This window comes from Schistocerca cancellata, chromosome 1 (genome assembly GCF_023864275.1).
Source record: "Schistocerca cancellata isolate TAMUIC-IGC-003103 chromosome 1, iqSchCanc2.1, whole genome shotgun sequence".
NCBI classification, from domain to species: Eukaryota; Metazoa; Arthropoda; class Insecta; order Orthoptera; family Acrididae; genus Schistocerca; species Schistocerca cancellata.
In genome coordinates this window covers 971,816,552-971,837,478 of record NC_064626.1, presented here as the reverse complement: position 1 = coordinate 971,837,478, position 20,927 = coordinate 971,816,552, and the positions used below count along the sequence as shown (strand labels likewise).

Below are 20,927 nucleotides of genomic sequence, written 5' to 3'. Positions count from 1 at the left end.
TCTCTTTTTTTGCACTTTCAATTTCCTTGTTTACACAGGACTATTTTCTCAAGTCATCATGATGTGACACTAAAAAAACCTCGTTGCGACATCATTTGCTGCTACTAGGAAGATGGAAAAGTGGCTATACTTAGCCCTTGGCAGCTCAGTTTTACATGTACTTGGTGTTCAGAGCTTACTGATTTTCTTTCTACCTTTTATCTGTGCGCGATGTCTTGTTTATAACTATTTATTTTGTCTTTTTTGTTAATATAAGTCAATAACATCTCAGGCAAACAGCTTATAGGTGGCAAATTTTCTGAGAGCAATTTTGCATATGATCTTTTACTTAACTGCTGCTGAAATATTCCATATTCTACATCATTTACAAAGTTATTTTGTCTTACACGTGTTACACTCAAACTGTTAACAACACTATCACAATCCATAGTAGAAAGAGCTTGAAAGTGGTTTGCATGTGTCTTTGAACTTTACTTCTATCCAATCTCTGACAAAACCGAACTTTCATGCCATGATTTTGCTTTCAAGCCGCGATTTTGTCGTGTTCAGTACACTTTTTTCTTCTTCAACATTCTTGATATCCATTTACAATGAACTGATAATATATTCTAATCTAGGCACTTTTTCTTTCAGCTTTGTTATTTCCTCTTTACAACTGTCACAGATTTTTTTTTTAGTAGCAAATTGACATTATTTCACAGAGTCGTACATCGAATTTTTACACTAGCAGACATCTTGGGCCAAATGCAGTACAGTCAGATCAACATAAGTTATAACAAACAGAATCCAATATTTCAGTCACATTTTATTTCAGCAATGATGAGATCTTGTCCTCATTAAGTATAATATTTGTATACTACTATCAATTGTTGTGAAATTGCATGGAAGATGTGCAATATTACTTGACAATGAAGTTGAAGAGAAAAGGGGAGTTTCTCTCTTATCTTGTTAACGTATCAGGAACATGAGGACAGCCTACATGAGTTAATACTTTAGAGGCAATCAAAATATGGATTTTCTCTCCAGATATGAAGACAGATTATTATTGATTCCTGCTATCATATGTGACAATTTTATGTGCTTACCACATTGGAAAAATATGGTGTATTACATTTAGTAAATATGCATATGACTTTCAGTACTGCTTTAACCTTTCGTGCTGAAAGTGATCCTTCCAGTTAAGGACTGTCGCTAACCACAAAAAAGTAGTTTGACAAATTAATGAAGTGAAAAGGACACGTGGAACACTGAGACTGTTCTACTATGCAGTGGTAAGATATTGCAAGTTACAGACTAAAGGCATTATATATGAATTATCAAGATATGTAAAGACTAAGTCACAGTGTTAGAAATTAAAGGAACATGGGAGTACACTATGTGATCAAAAGTATCTCAACACCCCCAAAAACATACGTTTTTCGTATTAGGTGCATTGTGGTGCCACATACTGCCAGGTACTCCATATCAGTGACCTCACAGTCATTAGACATTGTGAGAGAGAAGAATGGGGCACTCTGCAAAACTCACGGGCTTCGAATGTGGGCAGGTGATCGAGTGTCATTTGGGTCATACATCTGTATGCGAGATTTCCACACTCCTAAACATCCCTAGGTCCACGGTTTGCAATGTGATAGTCAAGTGGAAACGTGTAGGGACACCTACAGCACAAAAGCGTACAGGCCGACCTCGACTGTTGACTGACATAGACTGCGGCCAGTTGAAGAGGGTCATAATGTGTAATAGGCAGATATCTATCCAGACCATCACACAGGAATTCCAAACTGCATCAGGATCCATTTCAAGTACCAGTTAGGCAGTAGGTGAGAAAACTTGGATTCCCTGGTCCAGCGGCTGCTCATACGCCACAAATCACACCGGCAAATGCCAAACGACACATCACTTGATGTAAGGAGCGTACACACTGGATGACTGAACAGTGGAAAAATGTTGTGTGGAGTGACGAATCATGGTACACAATGTGTTGATCCAATGGCAGGATGTGGGTATGGCGAATGTTGGTGAATGTCATCTGCCAGCATGTGTAGTGCCAACAGTAAAATTCGGAGGCGGTGGTGTTATGGTGTGGTTGTGTTTTTCATGGAAGGTGCTTGCACCTCCTGTTGTTCTGTGTGGCATTATCACAGCACAGACCTACATTGATGTTTTAAACACCTTCTTGATTCCCATAGTTGAAGAGCAATTCGGGGATGGTGATTGCAACTTTCAACATGATCAAGCACTTGCTCATAATGCATGGCCTGTGGCGGAGTGGTTACACGACAGTAGCAACCCTGTAATGACTGGCCAGCACCGAGTCCTGACCTGAATCCTATACAACACTGTTGAGATGTTTTGGAACACTGAATTCGTGCCAGGCCTCACTGACTGACATCGATAACCCTCCTCAGTGCAGAGCACTCTGTGCAGAATGGGCTGCCATACCCCAAGAAATCTTCCAGCACCTGACGAATGTATGCCTGCATATAAGCTGTTATCAAGGCTAATGGTGGGCCAACACCAAATTGCATTCCAGCATTAGTGGTGGAGGGCACCACAAACTTATACGTCATTTTCAGCCAGGTGTCCGGATACTTTTGATCACATAGTGTAGGTATTGGAAATATTGTAAATAGCTGGACAGACTGTAAGGAATCATCGGGTAGACTTACTATTAACCAAAACAACAATTTCCTAAAATTCCAGCACAAAATTGCAACCATTTTTATCTGCCAGGAAATTCCATTTTTATGAATATTTTTCTTCTGCTGGAAACTCCATCAGTGACCACTTTGATACTCTCCAGTAGAGGCATTCACGTTAAATACAGCATCAGTAAATAAAATTTTTTTCAATCAGTTTTCAATATACACTAAAAATAGCTCACTTAAGGCCAATTATAAAACAAGGCAGTAATTCTAGAGCTGAAAAATACCTACTAATTTCTATTCTGTGTATACAATCATCCATAATCTGCAGACCACTGTATAGTGAAGAAGTTAACAGTGTACTCACACCCTTGGTTTCTGCATCTACATACTCCACAAACCTCTATGAGCATGATGGAGGGTATCTTGTACCATTGCTAGCCTTCCCTTTCTTGTTCCACTCACAACTGAAGTGAGGGACAAACAACACTGTATGCTTCCGCACAAGCCCTGATTTCTTTTATCTTGTCTTCATGGTCCTTATGCAAGATGTATTTTGGTGGCAGCACGATAGTTCTGCATTCTGTCACAAACAATGGTTTTCTAAACATTCTCAGTAGTATTTTGCGAAAAGAACATCTTCTTCCTTCCATGGATTTCCATTTGAATTCACGGAGCACATCCATAATACTTGCATGTTGTTTGAAACTACCAGTAACAAATCTAGAAGCATGCCTCTGAAATGCTTTGAGGTATTCCTTTTATCTGACCTGTAGGTGATCCCAAACACTTCACCAGCACACAAAAATGGGATCCTCAAGTGTTCCATTCACACACACCTTCATAGATGAACTGCACTTTCCAAGAATTTTCCCAATAAACCAAAGTGAACCATTTGCCTTCCCTAAAACCAACCTTATGTACTCATCCTACTTCATGTTGCTTTGCAACATAACACCTAGATATTTAATCAATTCAACTATCTCGGGCATCACACCACTGATACAGAATTCAAACAAATCAGGTTTATTTTTAATGCTGATCTGCATTAAAATTTTCCACATTTAGAGAAAGCTGTCATTCTTCATGAAATAGAAATACTATGCAAGATATCCCATATCTACCTGCAGTCACCCAACGATGACACATATACTGGAGTTTCATCAGCAGTTGCAGACTGCTGCTCACCCTATCCACCAGACTGTTTGTGTGTATAGAGAACAAGAGCAGTCCTATTACACTTCCTGTGGAATGCCTGATGATATCCTAGCTTCCAATGAACAGCCATCCAGGACAACATGCCTTGTTCTATTATGTAAAAGGTCTTTGAGCCACTCACGTGACTTAGAACCTATTTTGTATATTATCACCTTCACTGTCTGGTACTGTGTAAAACACTTTCCAGAATCTAGGAATACAGAACCTGCCTGTGGCCCTTCATCCATAGCTTGCAGGATATTGTGGAAGAAATGGACAAGCTGAGTTCCACATGAGCTTTTTAAATTCCTATTGTTTGTGGATATACGGTTTTCTCTGTAAAGGAACCTTATTACATTTGAACTTAGAATATGTTCAAGAGTGCTGCAGCTGCTTCCTGTTCCATTCACATATGTAGTGTGGGAAGAATGGCTACTTAAGTGCGTCTCTGCCCCCCTGTACTTAATCAGATCTCTTTATGAAATAGAGCAATACATACAGGGCTGCAATTAGATTGCTCACTCAATACTGGTTCTTGAAACATTTTAAATATGTTTTCATGGGACAATGTTTACCAGTTGAGGTTTTCAAGCACTACCATGTTGTTTTCCCAGGAGCCGAACAATTTATGCTCCCTTCTTTCTATATGTTTGATATCCCCTGAGAGTCTCCTTAGCAATATTTTACGATGGGATGTACAAATGTTTTAAGAGCAGTCTCCTTTGTTAACTGATTGCATTTTCCCAGTATTCTACAAATGAACCTAAATCTGCTACTTGGTTTTACCTATAACTTTGAGTTTGTTATTGTTCCACTTCATATTCCCACAAATAGTTGCACCTAAGCAATTCTATGAATTCAGTGATTTCAGTTGTGACCCACTGATACTGTATTCATTGGATACTACATTTTGGTATTTTGTAACTCCACAGTTTTAGATTTATGGACATTTAAAGCAAGTTGCTAATCTTTGCACCATTTTGTAGTCATATTAAGATCTGATTGGATATTTGGGCAGCTGTTTTCAAATAGTAATTCATTACAGATAACTGCATCGTCTGAAAAAATTCTGAGGCCATTATTAATATTGTATGAAAGGTCATTAATATACAACATGGGTAGCAAGGGTTCCAATACAATTATCTGGGGCATGCATTTGCTTCTACTTCCGGCCATGACTCTCCGTCCAAGATAAAATGCTGCATTCTCCATAGTAAGCATTCCTCAAATTTTGTTTAATGTACCATATTATCTTCCCTTCTTTAGTGAGCTCTGGTGTGGTAGTGAGTCAAATGATATTTGGCAGTCAGGAAATGTTGCTGTCGAGAATATTTATTTAGAAAAAGGTATATAAAAATGTATGTCTGTACATAAAAAGCACATTCATGGAATGGAACTAACTAACTGTTGTGCAGTAAAAATGTAATATTCTTGTTGCAATCCTATCAACACAGTAGATACTATCAACATAAATGTAGCACACTCCAACATGCATCCTTACATTTACATCACAATCAAATTACATTCACCATTTCTCAAAATTCAAAAATTCATCCTTGCTCAAAGACTTGATAAAAAAGGAAATTGCTTTCTGAATCTACTTTGCACATGTCTAAAATTCCATTCATATGTCATTCATTCACAGAATGATAAGAGTACTTTAATGTACTCTGAATCTTTAGTATGGTTTTCTGTATCTAGCAGTACTGACTGCTCTCGAGTCTTCTTCACATACTTTAACAGGCTTGTCAGACTTCATGTCAAAAATATTCAAAATTTCTAAAATTAACTTAATCTCTGAGACAGTTCTGACAATTCTACATATTCATCAAAAATAGAAGATTTTGTAACACTTCATTGTTTCTTAGACTTCCAAAATATTGCATTTCCAAATAACCTAATTCATAATGTGATGTGAACTTATGATCTACAGAATTGCCAGCCCAATCCTCATCTACAAAAAACTCTAAGAAATTGATAATTCCAGCATTTTATATGTTAACTTCAAACTTCTGTTTGATACAAATATTGAAGTACTTGCAAAGCATACTTAAAGTGAGTAAGAATGCAACAGTTTTGAAATCTACTCAAATAGTTCACAGTGTAACTCATATCTGGCCATGTTTCTAAGCTAATGTACAGGAGAGCACCTACGAACTTCCTGTAATTAATATTATAATATTATAACTTTTATCTCATGCTACTTTTAGTTTCAAATTTATTTCCATTGGAGTATTGTACAAGTTTGAACGTTCAATCTGATATTCCTCAGCTAGACATTGAAAACAGCTTTCCTGACTCAGAGTCATTACAATCTTTGCATAATTGTAATTAATATTTATCCCAAGATAATTCTTTGCTTCACCTAAGCTTTTCATCAGAAACTGCTTGAATAACAGATTTTTATCTTTGATTTCTCGTATTTTGCCTTTACTTTTACAACAAATTAGCAAATCATCAGTGAACACAATTATATAGACCATGTGATATGTTGTCATCAGTTCATGTAGTCAATAACTATATGTACTTCTTTTGAAACCTAGACCTTTTATAAACTCATCCAAACAATCATACCATACTCTGGGACTTTCCCTTGAGCCATATAATGCCTTAAATATTTCTTTTCTGTTCCATCCTTGTATCCAGGAAGTTGCTTCAAATAAGTTTCCGAAAAAACTTTATCATTAAGAAATGCAGCTTGTACATCCATTTGCTCTACAATTAAATGCTTTTGACAACTGAATGCCTACAAAACTTTCAATTTTTGCGTCAAAGCAACTGGCGAATAAATGTCGTCCAGGATTTCTTTTTGCTGAAAGCCCCTTACAACTACACTTGCTTTTAAGTGTTATCTGATTTTCGTGTAAAAAAATGACTCTACATCAATAGCATTTACATTCAATGGTTTAATTACTAGTTTCCAGGCTTTATTTAGATTTAAACTCTCGATTTCCTTATCCATGGCTCACTTCCAAATTTGAATCATTACTATTATTGCCTCCTCAAAGTTTTCTGGCTTATCAGCACTACAGAAGTTTATATAAATGAAGTTAACTCATGACATAATCATTAAATGTATCAGGCATTCTACATTCTCTAGTTGACCTTCTCAACTCTTGTTCCTGGTTTTCTTTATGATTGCTTGGACACCCTTCAATAACCCTTTCTTCCATTTGCTCATTTACCAATTCACTGTCTATGCTTTTCCACTCAGAATTGCTAAAATGTTCTATCCCTGAATATCCCTTAATATCAATACCTCTGATGTCATCTTCCACAAATCAACATGCCTGGCAATGATAACATTGTTGTTAATCAGTACGCTGTATCCATCTTCATTGTATTCTATTAAAATTCCCAGTCTGTTTTACAATCCTCCTTTGACTTTCTCTGCTGTTGTGGCACATGTGCAAAAAGCCTACTTTCATACACAACTTTAAATGTTTAACATTAGGCTCTATCCCAAACAACATCTCATAAGAAGTTTCGCTTTCAATAGTATTAGCTAAAGTTCTGTTTTTAAGGTATACAGCTGCACAAATTACTTCAGGCCAAACTCTCCTATCTACTCTCGCTTCAACTAACAGGCATCTCTTGAAATATTCATAATTGATCTGTTGTATCTTTCAGCTATACCATTTAATTCATGTTCATAAGGAGGACATGCATTTAAAATGATTCCTTTCTGTCTTGTAAGCTGAGACACAGACTGTTTCCCATTGTCAAATCTCAATTTCTTAATAGTTTTATCAGTTAAATTCTCAATTTCATTAATAATTTTTTAAGTTTCATTAACATATTCCACAAAATAATCATAAACTTGATTTTTAGATTTGATTATGTAGCCTCTAACTGTTGTACTGTAATCATCAGTAAGAGTGAGAAAATATCTTCCCCCATGCAAACCATGAGCTGAGTGTGGTCTGTTCAAACCAGTATGAATAATCTCTAATGTTTCTTTTGCTCTGCTTCTGTTGTTTTCAAAAGTTAAACTGTGTGTTTCATTATCAATACAAACTTTACACTTAATAAATTCCAATTCTAAATTTGTCGTCAATCCATCTGCTATCTGATGTTTACACAACATATTCAAATTGTTACAATTTACATGTCCACGTGTACGATGCTATTTTTTCTTTACTGACATGCTATCTTTATTACTGACTCTATTTACATTAATCTCTTGCTTGCGCAATTTACTTGTCATTTTATACAGCCTATCTACTTGCAAAGCAATCACAAGTAAGTTATTGTCTTTATCAAAATCCTCTAAGGTAGCCGATGATTACAATTTTAGATTGTTCTTTTACTTTAGCGTATCTAATGAAATTTCTGTCCACGCCTTCCATGTCAAATACATTTTTCATTTTGATTGGAATCATCTCATCATAATTGTAAAACAACTAATTATATTGCCTACATTTGTAGCTTGCAAAACTTAACCATCCACAGTTTTTACATTCACAAGCTCTTTTAAGGTTGCGGAAAAATACTTTTTGTCATTAACAAAATGATCTATGGAATCACTATACAGTACCTACTGTCTGTACACTGTTACCTGACTCAGCCTTTGTACACACCACAATAGGTTTTACCTTCATTACAAAACTGCTTATGCTGGTACCTTTCTGTTGACATCCTTGACATTCTGCATGACGACTGCCTCTTGAACTATAATGAAAACGTCGACCATGAGACCAGTCATTGTCCCTGCTGCACTAATCACTTTGCCCATGTTGCCAACTGCTGTGATAGCCCCCTTGACGATGTCCACAACATGTCCATGAATCTCTGCATGCTCCTGACTGGTGACAGTCACTCTTCAGAAGTCCTGGTTTGCCATATACATTACACAACTGCTCCTAGTAGCTTGTATCATTTTTCTTTTCATGGGTTTTATACTTTACCCTCCATCATTGTATTTTAAATTCATCGTCTGAAGTTACATTCAACTGTCTGATCTTCTTTCAAAATATTGATGAAGTTCCCAATAAAGAGCTCAAGGATTCCCTACTTTCACCCCTGCTAATTCGAATTCATTCACTGTTTTTTCAGAATTACTAAAGAATGTTGCTGTGTTTTCTGTACAAAATTTGCAGTGCTGTTGATTCCTTGGAGTATAATTCTTCGAAATTTTTCAGTATCTCAAATAGTTTCCTTATCACTTACGAATTCTAGTTGCTAGTTGAAGATTGCTCTATATATAGGGAGTAGGTAATTCAGTTTGAGATACCTTATTAGGTCTGGGCCCAGAATATGTACTAAGATTCTACAACAGGTGGATTTTAAAGCTATTATGTGGGTCACTTTGCTATCCGTCTTGTAGATGATTGTTGCCTCTGCTTCCAGTCAACTCCTGGGCAAAGCCTTTTTGTTCAAGGATCTACATTATATTATAGTAAAAGAGAGGTCTACTCAGCAGAATTGCTCAATTGTGGCAATTTCAGCTGTTTTCCAACACCACTGACACTAATATATGTATCACTTATCTATATAGTAGAGTGAGAATTAAACTGTGGCATTACTCCTGAATCATCCTTTGTAAATGAACATTTGAAAACAAAGTTCAGCACTTCTGCTCTTGCTCTGCTATCCTCAATTTCAACTCCAGCTAGCCATGAGTGTCTGCACACCATCTTTTGTGTCACTTACAGTGTGTTTTGACAACATTCAGGTAAGGTAGCCATTAAAGGATTCTGGAATTGACAGCTAAATGTATTTCATTCAGTACCTCTGTCAATTGCTCCACACTTTGTTTTAAACTTATGCTGTTTCTTTCAGAGACTGTGTACTGTGGAGGGCACTTTCAATCACAAATTGTTCTGCTAAGTACATATCTATTCAGTACTTGGTTTACTATTCTTGGAAACTTGAGCCACAGTTTCTCTAAATGCCCATACCCATAGCTGATTGTTCCACATTCCTCACTGACATATGACACTACAGCATCTTCATCTAGTTTACTGAATATATAAATCTTTCTACTTGGTTTGGTTCCCCTTTGAATTTCAGAAATCATTGTTGCATCAACTGCCTTGTGGTCACTGATATCATTTTCAGTGTGCATACTGAAAAAAAACACTCAAAACAATTTAAAATATACTGAGGTGTTGAAATGCTGGTAAAATTGATTGAGAGTCTAATTTGTGATATTACCTGTTTTATTGTAGTCACTTAAAGAGACTGGCAGAACCAGCTGTGTAACATTCAGGGTCATCCTCAGGTCCATTTCTGTGTAAAAGAATATTTGTACAAAACTTTATAAGAACTGTGCTATACTGTAAAAGAACATTTGTACAAAACTTTATAAGAACTGTGCTATACTAATTTCATAATTCTAAACACCAAAATTAAATTCCCTGGCATGTGAATTAACAACACCAGGCATGAACCACTCATATATAATTACTTACAAGGTCTAATGTCCTATGTTATCTAAATGGCTTAATCTGTGTTTGAAAGTGCAGTGAGGGCTACTACTGACACAACTACCAATAGAAGTCAAAGTCAATGATGTCAGTTGTCACTGATAATTTACTTTTGGAAAGAACCAGATGTTCCAAAGTATTATAAAAATAAAGGTGAGGAAGATCCAAAGGGGGCTCTAAGTAGACCCAAGAAAGACTATTTAAAACAATAATGTTGGACTTACATGTAATAATGCAAAACCATCTAGACTGCTAACATGAAGCATTTACTATTGTTTTTTAGTCTATCTTGTCATGCCATCCCATTGCAAAACTGCAACAATCCCAATTGATTGAGTTCTCTCCAGTGATGATAGTTTTGTTGGGGAACAAATGTACTAGAGAGATGAGGTTTCCTCCAAGATTTTCATTTCCATTTGGGGGGGGGGGGGGGGTGAATCTGGTGGCTGACAGAAGTATCCATTATGAGTTTATTCCCATCCTTAACATCAGTGTTACGCACAATGTCACATGCAGCTCCAGTTTCTATCTCTGAGGCTTTGAGTTTCGTCTACTGTGACAAATACACCACCTCCATCACCATTAGCTATATTTTCCATATACTCTTAGAGCTATCCCTAAAATCTGACTGTTGTCAATTTTGAGTTTTAGCCAGTTTTCTGTAGCTAGTAGACTATTATACATCTACAGTAACTGGGAAAGTCATCTTCAATTGGTTGCAGACTTTTCTGAGTAAACCAAGTTTAATATTTCAAATTCAGAATGTCTCTAGGAAAAACAAGCCAACATCTACATGGGCAATTAATGGATAATTATTACTACAGGGGAAAGCAAATGTATTGTTGTATGCTTTGACTTTACAAAAAAAAAAATCGGCATGTTGCTTGCAACTTTGAGGAATATAGGCATAAGGTTAGACTGTTCTAGGTTGAGTGCTCACATATGGGCAGATTCCAGCAAACAGCTCATGCCTGGGTTACCAACACTTTGATCAGGACAATAGTAACGAGTGAGGATACTACATTTATCTGATTTTAACGGGATGTATAAAGGAACAATTCAAGTTAAGTAAGCAATTTTATTACATTTGTGTAACATGACATTTGTTTTCATTTGCAAGTGACAAAATATTTGGTGCCCAGGCCCTTTCTGCTGCAGCATTGGGCCTGGTGCTTGGATCTATCTACAGCTTTTATCCTTCTCAAGGCAAAAGAAAATTGTTCACAACATAGTTGTCCCAAATAAAAAATTTATACATTCATGTTATGATACTATCATAACAAATTTGAACTATGTTATGATACTATCATAACAAATTTGAACTGCTGCAGCACATGTACTAATGAAGAGTGCAATTTTATAAATCAATCATATTTAACTGCATTTACAAAGGTTCAGTATATGGTTCAACTGAAAACCTTGTGTTAACTAATTTCACTTCATTTTCTAGGTCACATAAGTTCTCAGCATTCTGACAGTTTCACAATGTTTTTTGATAAACCATAAAATGTCTGGAAGTAATTGTTATGATGAAAGACATTTAAAAAAATTAAGTTTCCTGTACTAAGCTGCCTTTCAAATAGATGCAGTTTGTTCACGAATGCATTAATTTTATTGAACATGGCAACAATGAGTACATTATTCACTTGAAGTATTAATCTAAGTTATTTCAATTTCTTGTTAGATCAGTGAGAAAGACTGTATGCTTGTAACAGTGATGGTGTCAGGGTGTGAACACCATTAATGCCAGTCTGGTTAGTTGTCTCAGCATGGTGTGTCCAGGTTGATAGGTTCTGTGTTATCATCTAACTGGTGTTTATCGAATAACAGGAGCTCAGTTAGCAATAATACCAGTAAACCCCAATCCTTTAAAGAATCAAATTCTCTTGCTATGTTCTCTCATTATGAAACCCAGGATGAATATAAACTGAGTAATTTGTGCTGCATTTTAAAGTGAATCTAGTTTATCATGCATCTCAATGTTTGTGATGTCATATCTTCTGTGTCATACATAGATATAATTTTGGATGTACATTCAGTGATATATGTAGATGCTGTAACCAAAGTGTATTGTGAATAGAGTTAGAAGCAAAGAAGTAATAAATTAAAACATGGAAAAGCAGTAAGTGATAAACATTTTTCCTTTCATCATTTTGTGAGAGTGTCAGCAAGAAAAAGTTTTTAAATTGTATGTTAAGTTTGATGGAAGTCACTAAGTGCTCTCATTCTCATTTCTGCACCATCAGATATGCTGCATCAAGGCAAACACAGTTTCTAACTGTAGTACTTGTCTCATTGTGTTAAACTTTTAACATAAGGTTATGCCTCTTAATAATTAGACTAGGACTACATTAGGTTTGGTCAATAATTGTGTGAAATATTGAAAATAAAATTTTTGTTGGCCCTGGAAGCTGTTAGATAGGAAACCTGTAAATAGGCAGAAGTATCGTGCCCCAGTATCTGGGATAGTCATTTAGTAATATAGGTTCTTTATTTAGTAAGACTCTCGTACAAAGGTAGACAGTGGCATGCAAAGACCCAAAGGCAGTGGCTGTTAACTCAGCATTGCACATGATCGCACGCTCGGCTGTGGCAGTGTGAGGACGCTAGGTAGGAGTGTTGCCTCAGCAAAGTGACAGCAGCTAGTGTGGCCATGCAAATGCGGAACTGACAGCAGGCATTTTGCAGGAACTTGCACTTGTACTGTACAGCCGGCTGCTCCAGCAGTCAGTCAGACATGAGGCACATGGATCCCAAATCAAGCTCTCTTGGAAATGCCCAGGGACTGCCCAAAGTCATGTGGAGGTGGTCTCCTCTTGGTGGCATTGGCTCAGGCCTCAGTGTCATCAGATCTAGCAGTGGCTGATAGACTAATGTACAATATGGCTACATGTAGACAAAGTTGGTAAGTCCCACATGGACCAGTGGCGGGTGTGGAGTACATCTCAGGATCAGCAGTAGTTGAAGACAAGATACTACTAGGGTTTGAGTGGCAAGTACCTGTAGTGGTTACTCTCAGCTTTGTTGTGAGTGGGCTCTGCCTTCAGTCACATAAGTGACCAGGCTAGAACAGCACTGAGCCACAGCATGAGGAAATTTAGCTCACCACTGTGGCAAACTGGGGTCTTCCACCATACTGCTTCAGCAGTATTGCAGCTCTGGCAGCAGGGTTTCATACGCAGCTAGCTTGCCTTTTTTGCCATGAGTTGTGAAGTTTGTACGAAGGGATGTCACCACAACTCAACAAACAAGGCTTGGATGCAGTGAAGTATGGCCATATACCACATGTCTACCCAAAGGACTAGCTTCAGGTGTCCATTCCCCGAACAGTTTGGATTAGAGGAACTGGCTATTAGTTGATGTAAGTGTCAATGTGAAAAAAAAAACAGTTTGTATCAATTAAAACTAGAAGAGCATTGTTCAGATCCAAAATAACTTTTATTTGAGTGCCAAAAGACTGTACGATATCCCTTTCTCTTATTGGTTTATGCAAATGATGTTAAAATGGTGAACGCTCCAATAATGTGTTGTAGGCAGATGATACATACAATGTGTGCAAACACAAAGCTTATGACAAATGGAAATTTTGTACAACTGCAATAATAAATAAATAGTTACACATTTCAGTGAAACTCTTTTAAGTATAAACACTATAAAGGGTTGCTCTAACGGAATTCGAGGTAGGACATACAAATAGGCTCCTTGGCCTGGAAACTGTGTAAGATCATAGTTTGTTGATAGTAGTAAATTTCACATACAAGCCTGCAGTCGTACATCACACTTTCTGCCCATTTAATTTCAACTACATTACACAGAAACTCGATAAAGATCAGTCTGTGTCACAAACCATCAATAACTGGTAGATTAAACATAATCTGGCAGTTATTGTTTGCTTGTGATGCATGTGGTACAGTATTGACCTCAGACTGCTTACTAAGTATATTCAGTCTTTATCCAATGATACCAGTATGCATATTACATAAACAGAATTAAATGATAAATATAATGTAATCAGTCTAAATATATCACTAGTAGTTCAGTAAAAGGGAAAAAATTGCAGAAATTATTTATGGTGCAGGAGTGTCATGAATTCATTTGGTAACTTAGTTCCCCAAAAATGGATCTGCTTACCGTTATAACATTCTCTACAGGGCGGCCCACTTAAATTTTTCAGTGCAAATATCTGTGGAATAAAAATAGATATTGAAAAACGACTTTCACTAGTATGAACATAAGATGGGATCATGAAAATTAATACTATGAGACATTCTAGAATGTAAGCAAATGTAAATTTCTACACAAACTTAATTCTTTTAAATGAAAAACCCACATTATTTCTTTCGTAATCAATAACACCAAAAATTACAAATAGAATGGCGTTAATTGCATCACAATACGTCAATTACATCCCAGAAAATTGCAAAACAAAGTTGATGCTTCAAATAAATGAAACACACTGCTACTGCACATCTCTAAACATTTGAAGTGGGGCACCCTGCAATTTAACAATAGTATTGTTTGCTAAAACAATTCTGTCAAACTTAAATTGTGAAATACATCAGTAAAATACTAGAATCAAATCAAAATACTATCTTAGTTGTTATACAACAGCAACATTTGCAGCTCTGATTTTAAATGATGTTCTGGCTAGAGTTCTCACAGTCTTTCCTACTACCAAATTAATAGCAAAGTTTGAACTAAGTTGGACCAAAAGTACATTTTATTTCCCAGGAGAATACTATAAGACTTTAAGCAAAATTAATGAATTCAGGTGAATAATCTGTATGATGTCCTACAATTTTATTATTCTAGGGACCGTTTGAGATTATATGACTGAATAAATTATTAACTTGTTTTGTTGCAATATATCTAAGTGCAAAAGTATGCAATGAGGAATTTTTTGTATGGTGAATTGACAAATGTCTTGCAAATCAGAATTCCTGGAAGGTAAAAGACACACTTTTCTTGAAATGTTACTGATCAAGTTTTTAGAACCAGTGTATCCAAGAGACTGCAGAAAAATTCTACTATTTCCAAGACACATTTTGCATAAGGTCTGTGAGAATATAAGTGAGGTTAGAGCTGATACAGAGGTGTACAGGCATTAATTTTTTCCCCTCGCTCTGTTTGCAGATAGAACGGAAAAGGGAATAACTTGCAATTGCACACTTCCACCATGCACTCTACAGTGGTGATGCAATATTTTTGTAGATGTAAATGCATATTTCAAGGATTATCATTAGTAACAGCTACTCCTCTACACTCTTTCAACAACTTGAGGTGTCTCGGTTTGCAGACTCCTTGAACTAAACCAGCCTCAGATTATTTGCTGCTGTCATATTGCCGCAAGCTTTGATGCATGTATTGTGGTGTAATGATTACTGTCACTAGCTGGTATGCTGTGGGTTGCCTAGCATTTTGGAAGAGTCGATGTCTGTATAAATAATTGCTCTCTCCACCCAGATAATCAGTTCTGTTCTGGATATAAGTTGATGTTGGTCATAAATATGGTTCAGTTTTCTACGTCACTGACAAGCCAGCATTCAGATTTGGATTTGATTGTGCTTGAAATGTGACAATACTTCCAGTCAATATCAATAGAGAACAGTGTCTCTAGAACATTTCTGAATTATATATATATATATATATATATATATATATATATATATATATATATACATTACAGTTTCTTGCTTTACCTTTTACAGCTATTTTGTGCATACAATGTGTGCTATTGTTGTTTCAACTTTTATTCTTTTTTCACAGGTACTTTTGCCTCTTCCAATAAAATGTCCAAGAGAAATTTATGACCTAATGTGTGAATGTTGGCAACGGAATGAATCAGACCGACCAAACTTTCAAGAAATCTATTTGTTTCTACAAAGGAAAAATCTTGGATACAAGCCAGAAATGAATTGACATTTTAAATTTTTGAGTCCGTGCCTAAAGTGTTTCAGCAGTTTGAAAGCTGTAAATATAATTATATGATCTGCTCAAAGTAACCCAAAGAAGCCTGGTTGGGTACAAACCAGAATGTGTTGTGACTAAAATCATCTCATAGCATAAAATGTGAGATGTTCACACCATAAAATTAATTTGGTCTGATACCCACTACACAGTGCTAAATAAGCAGTTTACAGTTACTGATAGACAGATAGTGTGAAGTTGTTGGAAATTGCTGTGTTGTGGCATTCATTTCCTGATGTGAGTTGCAATAAGACTGAAATTTTTTGTAACTTTTGAAAATTTTCATTAACGTCAGTAATAAGAGTACTGTTTTACTGTAGAGGGTTATTTCACTACAGATTATTTTGGGTCTAATATAAGAAGGCTGCTATGATTGTCTGTTTGGCAAGGATCATGTGAGTTCATTATTATTCAGTGATATTAGAGTATTGTCTTACGGGACTCCTCAACAATTACTTCAGGTTCAGTAAAAAATTTTTGTACTTTTTATCAGTCCTTTTAGATGGAATTTTTTTTGGTGTTATTCAATGCTCAAAAAGTCACAGCATTGTGATGAGATACAATGCATTAATTTCTTTGTCCAAAAAATAATCTGAATTAGTATTTGCTATATCAGTGTCTTCTTCAGTTTTCTATGACAATGTGTTACACTGAAATTGGTCCCTTGGGCTGAATTATAATTAACTTTTGTTCCATTTACCAGTTTTCTTTTCATACTGGGTTCTGTGATGGAATATGTTCTTTAATCAACCTTTTAGTTGTCAGCGATCATCAATCTATTAGCAGTACATACTGAAAAAAATGAGTAGGATACTGGATTATAATGAGAAATACCAAAAACCCTTCTCAGTGCATACTGACATTCCTTTATAAATACCAGAAAAGGGTAGATGATATGAACTGTCCTTGTGCCTTCTTTCTTCACAATGAGACAATAGATTTTCCTCTTGAAAACTGGTTTTCCACTGGGTATGGAGCACTATTCTGAAGCTGTTGTAAATGTAATGTCAGGCAGCACAAAGTGTAACTACATTCTTATACAAAAATGACACTTTTTCATAATAATCTCCATTTCCATATGATCAGGAAGAAATACTTGTCACAATTTACTCAGTGTACGTTTCTTTCATGTGCCTCTTATAAGTATAAAAATATACAAAATAATAAATGTTATAAATGCTTGTAAATAAATGTAAAGTAATTTTATACTAAGAGAATGTTTTAAAACTGTGTATTGTAAAATAACAATGGATGTATGTAAATTTACGAAATGTTATGTACAGGTTTTGTTCTATTGTGCATAGTTTGTAATGGTGATGAGCTGGCTTGATCTCCTTGGACCAACAATTACATGTTGCACTTGTTGAAGAGAACTATCTCCTAATGTGAAAGATGTTAACTTACAAAATGTGTTAGTTATTGTTTTTTCAGATATTACAGATTTTTATTACTGAAATGATAAACTGATGAAAACCTGTTTGGAAAATATATTTCTGAATGGATGGTATTTCTGGTGCGTTCTTTTTCATTTTGTTTCTTCTGTTCAATATCAGTAATATTGATTTTGAAAATATGAAAATTGATGTAATTGAAAAGAAAGGATAATAGGTGGTACTTGTTTCACCTAGATGTGTCAATTACAATGTACATTTTAATGCTGTAGGTAAGTATGATAATAATTCTCAGCAACAGGATAACTAAAACATAGGCAGTTCATTTGCATATTGCAAATTTAAATTTTGTGTCTCTACTAGATGGAGACCTGACAAATTCAAGCTAGGCCATTACGTTACTGACAGTACAGTTAGCCTTTGCCGCCAAGCTGTGTCAGCAGTGCGCAAGTAGCAGCAAGTGGCTTATTTAGCGTTCATATAAGTGTAGTAGTCAAGTTGAAAATTTGTTTGAGTGTTCTTAGAGCACTTGTTTAGTTTAATCTGTCAAATCATTATGTAGTTTCCTAATAAGCAGGGGCAGATTTGCATTTTAATATCTGTGACGTGTAAAGACACGTAGTCGTCTGTCATTAATTTATTTCTTTCAAATAGTCTTGGTACGTTACTGACAGTACAGTTAGCCTTCTGCCATCGAGCAGTGTGTCAGCAGTGCGCAAGTAGTAGCACTACTGCATTTACTAGGCAGTCTTGTATTTTAATAACCATTTAAATTTTGTGTTGAATTGTTTGTGCTCTCTGTAGATTAGTTCAGGCGTTCTTTGCACAACAGTATTAGCATGGATAGGGACAGTGACTGCTGTGCTCGGATGCAGGCTGAGTTGGCATCCCTTCGCTCCCAGCTTCAGGTAGTGTTGGCTTCGGTCACACAGCTTGAGGCTGTTGCCAATGGGCATCACTGTAGGGGTCCAGATGGGGGTTTGTCGGGGACGGCCAGCTCGTCCCACGCATCCCCCGATCGGACTATGGCTGTGGTTGCCCGCGATACTGCCAACATTGAGGCTGACCCCTCACCTGTGGTAGAGGGGGAGGTCATCTCGAGGTGTGGCAGGGGGCGAAAGACATTCCGGAGGGCTGAACGGAAGGCCTCTCCAGTTTGTCGGACAAACCGGTTTCAGACTCTGTCTCAGGCTGATACTGATCTACAGCCAGACATGGCTGCTTGTCGTGTTCCAGAAGTTGCCTTTCAGTCTGCAAGATCCAGGTGGTCGCAGAGGGTAGGCTTACTGGTAGTTGGGAGCTCCAACGTCAGGCACGTAATGGGACCCCTTAAGGATATGGCTACAAGGGAGGGGAAGAAAACCAATGTGCACTCCGTGTGCATACCGGGGGGGGGGGGGGGGGGGGGTGTCATTCCAGATGTGGAAAGGATCCTTCCGGATGCCAGAAGGGTACAGGGTGGGTGCACCCATCTGCAAGTGGTCGCTCATGTCGGCACCAGTGATGTGTGTTGTTATGGATTGGAGGAAATCCTCCCTGGCTTCTGGCGGCTATCTGATTTAGTGAAGACTGCCAGTCTCGCTAGTGGGATGAAAGCAGAGCTCACCATCTGCAGCATCGTCAACAGGACTGACTGCAGACTTTTGGTACAGAGCCGAGTGGAGGGTCTGAATCAAAGGCTGACACGGTTCTGCAACTGTGTGGACTGCAGATTCCTCGACTTGCGCCATTGGGTGGTGGGGTTTCAGGTTCCGCTGGATAGGTCAGGAGTCCACTACACACAGCAGGTGGGTACACGGGTAGCAGGGGTTGTGTGGCATGGACTGGGTGGTTTTTTTAGGTTAGATGGCCTCAGGCAAGTACAGAAAGAGCAACAGCCTCAAAGGGTGTGGAGCAAAGTCAGGACATGCGGGGACCAAGCAGCAATCAGTATTGTCACTGTAAACAGTCAAAGCTGCGTTGGTAAAGTACCGGAACTTCAAGCGCTGCTAGAACGCACCAAAGCTGAAATCGTTATAGGTACGGAAAACTGGCTGAAGCCAGAGATAAATTCTGCCAAAATTTTTACAGAGGCATAGACGGTGTTTAGAAAGGATAGATTGCTGCCACCGGTGGTGGCGTGTTTGTCGTTGTTAGTAGTAGTTTATCCTGTAGTGAAATAGAATTGGATAGTTCCTGTGAATTATTATGGGTGGAGTTTATATTGAACAACCGAGCTAGGTTAATAATTGGCTCCTTTTACTGACCTCCCGACTCAGCAGCGTTAGTGGCAGAACAACTGAGAGAAAATATGGAATACATTTCACATAAATTTCCCTAGCATGTTATAGTCTCAGGTGGAGATTTCAATTTACCAGATATAGACTGGGACACTCAGATTTTTAGGACGGGTGGTAGGGACGGAGCATCGAGTGACATTATACTGAGTGCACTATCCGAAAATTACCCCGAGTGATTAAACAGAGAACTGACTCGTGGAGATAACATCTTGGACATACTGATAACAAACAGACTCGAACTTTTTGACTTATTAAGTGCAGAACAGTGATCATAAGGCCGTTGCAGCATCCCTGAATATGGAAGTAAATAGGAATATAAAAAAAGGGAGGGATGTTTATCTGTTTAGCAAGAGTAATAGGAGACAGATTTCGGACTACCTAATAGATCAAAACGAAAATTTCTGTTCCGACACTGACAATGTTGAGCATTTATGGAAAAAGTTCAAGACTACTGTAAAATGCTTTTTAGACAGGTACTCTGAGGGACGGGAAAAACACACTGTGGTTCAACAACAAAGTTAGGAAACTACTGCGAAAGCAAAGAGAGCTTCACTGCAAATTTAAATGCAGCCAAAACCTCTCAGACAAACAGAAGCTAAATGATGTCAAAGTTAGCATAAGGAGGGCTATGCATGAAGCGTTCAGTGAATTCGAAAGTAAAATTCCATGTACCAACTTGACAGAAAATCCTAGGAAGTTCTGGTCTTACGTTAAATCAGTAAGTGGATCGAAACAGCATATCTAGACGCTCTGGGATGATAATGGCATTGAAACAGAGGATGACACATGTAAAGCTGAAATACTAAACACCTTTTTCCAAAGCTGTTTCACAGAGGAAGACCGCATTGCAGTTCCTTCTCTAAATCCTCGCACGAACAGAAAAATGGTTGATATTGAAATAAGTGTCCAAGGAATAGAAAAGCAACTGAAATCACTCAACAGAGGAAAGTCCACTGGACCTGATGGGATACCAATTTGATTCTACACAGAGTACGCGAAAGAACTTGCCCCCCTTCTAAC

At 37.2% G+C, this 20,927-nt stretch overlaps 1 protein-coding gene across 3 annotated transcripts in view; it reads left to right on the top strand.

The window, feature by feature from the left end:
- LOC126088407 (discoidin domain-containing receptor 2-like) overlaps positions 1-17,727 on the top strand; it is an 883,025-nt gene extending 865,298 nt beyond the window's left edge. For all 3 annotated transcript variants that reach the window (XM_049906568.1, XM_049906558.1, XM_049906550.1), the window contains exon 18: positions 16,037-17,727. In XM_049906568.1, the coding sequence (XP_049762525.1) occupies positions 16,037-16,189 (153 nt within the window). In that variant the 3' untranslated portion in view covers positions 16,190-17,727. The remainder of the gene's footprint in view (positions 1-16,036) is intronic.
- Positions 17,728-20,927: the final 3,200 nt, after the last annotated feature.